This window comes from Centroberyx gerrardi, chromosome 6 (assembly GCF_048128805.1).
Source record: "Centroberyx gerrardi isolate f3 chromosome 6, fCenGer3.hap1.cur.20231027, whole genome shotgun sequence".
NCBI lineage: Eukaryota > Metazoa > Chordata > Actinopteri > Beryciformes > Berycidae > Centroberyx > Centroberyx gerrardi.
In genome coordinates, this window is record NC_136002.1 from 28,507,309 (window position 1) to 28,511,161 (window position 3,853).

General features: G+C 45.4%; 1 protein-coding gene across 1 annotated transcript in view; it reads left to right on the forward strand.

Moving 5' to 3' along the window:
• Positions 1-404: 404 nt before the first annotated feature.
• The window catches only part of LOC139916878 (calcium-binding protein 8-like), a 59,245-nt gene continuing 55,796 nt past the window's right edge, over positions 405-3,853 (forward strand). Inside the window, exon 1 of the mRNA XM_071905896.2 lies at positions 405-733. Within this exon, the coding sequence (XP_071761997.2) occupies positions 531-733 (203 nt within the window). The 5' untranslated portion in view covers positions 405-530. The remainder of the gene's footprint in view (positions 734-3,853) is intronic.

The following is a 3,853-nucleotide window of genomic DNA, read 5'->3' on the forward strand; positions in this document are numbered from 1 at the left end:
TCTCTCCACCTCTCCCTCTTTCTCTTCCCCTCTCTGAGTCTGTCTCTGCCCATCTCTCTCGCTCTCCCTCTCTCTCTCTCTCCCTCCCTGTGTGTGTTTTGCGAGCGCAGCCGCAGGCAGGCAGGCAGGGCTGTGTCTGTCATTGGGACTCACTAATAAGCCTTCCACTCTGTCTCCCCATGTGGAGGAATGTTTGCACTGGGGAGTGAGTGAGAGAGCAAAGGAGAGAGAGGGAGTCAAGGAGAGAGAGAGAGAGAGGGAGACAGAGAGAGAGAGAGAGAAAGGGAGGGAGGGAGAGGGGAGTCAGGGAGTGTAGCGTGAGAGGAGCCATCGTACCTGCTGCTCTCACTGCTCAAATATTAACAACGGTTTTCCGGGAACCGATGCTGCCGCTCTGGGAGAAACCCAAACTGTGGAGGCAGTCGGGCTCAGTGGTCTGGGGACAGGCAGTCTGCCGCTGCTGCTGCTGCTGCTGCTGCTGCTGGAGGCACCGCTGCGTCTAGGAGTCTGCCACACCAGGCGGCCAGCCGATGGAGGAGGAGGTCACCGAGCCCGATCCTCAGACGGGGGAGCCCGCCGGCTCGCCGGCGGCCGGGGCGCGGGCGGAGGTGAACGGAGACTTACCGGGCAACCCCTACCTGAGGGACGGGACGGAGGATGTGGTGGAGAGTCCGGCGAGGGAGCCTGTTGTGCTGCAGTATCCAGCCGAGTACGGTCACAGTCCCCAGTATGGGTAAGGAACAGCAGGGGAGAGACGGAGAGAAAGAGAGAGAGGGGAAGAAAGAAAGAGAGTCTCTTGTTGCAGGAAGCAGCCTGTAACGTGTGCAGCGAGCTGCCACTTCGACTTGGCTCCTGCTGTGGGACGCTCTGTTGTCTTTTCTCAGTTTGAGGATCATTTGACTCCTTTTTCTTTGAAGTGATTGTGTGATCAGTTGTCTTTGCGCCCACTTGCTTGGTTTTGATGGACCTCGCCTGCCTCTCCTTACAGGGTGTGACCTGACCTGAGTCCGTATCAAGGGAGAGTAATGTAACCTCAAATTGCTTCTACAGTATGTTCAGGGATTATTTGACCTATCTCATCATCCGTATTACTGTTTCTCACCTCTTAATTGATATATTACTGAAATAGACAGGTTGTGACACACTGATCAATTTGTTTTAGTGTCTGTGTTGCATAACTGCCTTAGTGTGTCATCACACACCTGAAAGAATGAATTTGCTGCACCTACACTAAGGTGATCAAATGTGTAATTATTCCATTTTAAAGATGATTTGCTAGAGGCAACAGCGGTTGGTTTTCACAAGCCTATGATTTTTGGCATCTTCTTTGACTCTTTGCTGCAGCAGTGTTGTCAAAGGCTTACTGTCTTTACCCAGATCCGTACGTGTGGATAGAGACATCACACGACAAAGCACCAAGCCGTCTCACTACATGGACGCACCACTGAGAGTGAGAGTGTAAAAAATAATTACTGAGAAGGATTGACCAGAATGCCTTACTTCTCACATGATCTGAAGTGTACAGATTCGCCAAAATTATCCTGTCTTTTTGGTCCTGATTTAACAGAACTGACACGTCCTAAACTGGTCATTTTTGATGCCCGGTTGGCTTCTGTTCTCCACAGTGTAGCAGGAATAGAAATATCTGGCCCACCAGCTGCCTTAAGCAAAGCTTGCCTTTTATTCGGTGTTACTGTGTTCTGCACTTTTCCTTGATTATGTGGATGAACGTCAATTTGTGAATGTAATGGAAATGGCTTCTTTACACCTTTGAAGGGGAATCATATCCTGCTGATAACTCAAGCAACACTGATACTGTTATATGTGAAATATGACTGATGTTTCTCCGTTCTGCATCGGTTATCAGACACACTAATCATAAACATATCCCCACGTGGGCCATGGTCTTCAGTGCAAAGTTGTTTTTGTGTTTGGATGTAATGTGATTGTCAGTGATCCGGTGTCTGTTGGCGGTGCACCGTGTTCTGCTCGCATCCCGCTCCATGTCGCACCATTGCTATTGGCTGTTGTGCTGCAGGGTCTGATGTGAGAAATTGCCATCTGGCCTCCTTGTCATGCAGAAGGCTATGAATAAAGCTGTGCTCTTTTCGTCAGGTTGCGCTTCGATTAGTCATTCCTCACCTCAGGACTCAGGACTGAGGACTGGTTTGCTTACAGGGTTGATTAGTCATGTCTTGTAGAAAGACAGAGGCTTCGCACTCAAAGAGAAGACTGACATGTAATGCAGTCGCATCCCAAAGTTTTAATGCAGAGCGGCAGATCAAGGTGCAGATATAGTCTGTTTACTGTCAGGCTACATTGGAAGAGTTTCACTCCAAATCACTCTTTATCCACTTTGGACTAAAACGATTATCTGCTGTTCATTGCTCAGTATTTCAAGAAGACAAGATTATATCCTCTAACGGGTTTTTAAGGTCTTTGTTTACCTAATAACGTCAAGAATAATCCATACAGAGTTTAACATTAATGCCGGCAATCATTTTCTAAGAGTAGGTGTCACATTTTTTCCGCTCCTTTCTATTAAAACTTGGGAATGTGTTTCAGGCATCATGAGCCTTACGGTGAAGCGCACCTGTTTTGCTTTGAGCGCAGTGAAGCATCTGCGTTTTGATTAGTCATGTCTGCCATTAGGATGCTGACGGTGTCTTTTAGTGGTTCAGCAGGTGGATTTTTCATGCCTAACCCCATCCCATCACTGCTCCCTTTATCTTCACCACTGAATACTGTGTGTTAAGGTAAGAAGCCGCTGACTTATCAGTGAGAAGTGAGTTTGATTCGTCACGCCTCCTCACCTGCTCTTTCAGGACTCGCCGCCTTTTAGTGGCAGCAGCGGGGTAAAAGTGTTTCGCTTAATCATGCCATCTTTGTCTTATCCTTGAAGCGTCATTACAAGTAGCACTTTTCTGTAATGCATACAAACACACACATGCACATACACACACACTGCCACAGATTCAGTGGCATTGGTTGTATTTATTTCCCTGCTGTAATTGGGTTCAGTTCTGCTGTGACCCAATCTAACAAAACTGGCAAGACTTACAAGTTGTATAACGAAGTAATAGTCTGTCTACTGTCAGGCTCCTTTCCAAATCGCTCTATATCCACTTTGGACGAAAATTATTATCTGATGTTCATTGCTCAGTAGTTCAAGAAGACAAGATTATATCCTCTAATGGGTTTTTATTTTGTAAAGGTCTTTATTAACCTAATAACATCGAGAATAATCTAGATGGAGTTTGACATTAATGCCGGCAATCGTTTTGAAACAGAATGTGTCACATTTTTCAGTTAGTACACGACCAGTCAAAAGTTTGGACAAACTATAACACAAATGGAATTATGCAGTGACCAAAAAAGTGTTAAATCAAAACTCTCTTATATTTTAGAGTCTTTAAAGTAGCCGCCCTTTGCCTTGATGGAAAGGCAAAGGCTTTGGAAAGAAATTCATACATAGGCATCAACTTCACTATTTATATTTGTCTAAGAAACAAATTTAAAGCATTTAAGCAGAAGCCTTTAGATCAGAATGGCTTTAAGAGAATGAAAAACATAGTACATTCACTCAGGTGTGTGATGGCTCGCTCTATTCTGACAGATTGTGGGCGGGGCTAGAGGCTCCGATTTTATCTAGTGGTCTCGTGCAGCAAATCATGTATTTATCGCTGCTTTGGTATTGTCTTTAATAACGTTACAATGTTTTGATGAGTTAACATGGCCAGCTAGCCAGCAAGTGCTAATTAGGTAGCATTTATTGAAAATGAACAGAAAAAAAATCTATAAAGTGACTTGTAGCGTGTTTCATAGATCCCCAACAATGGATGCAACCATTCTT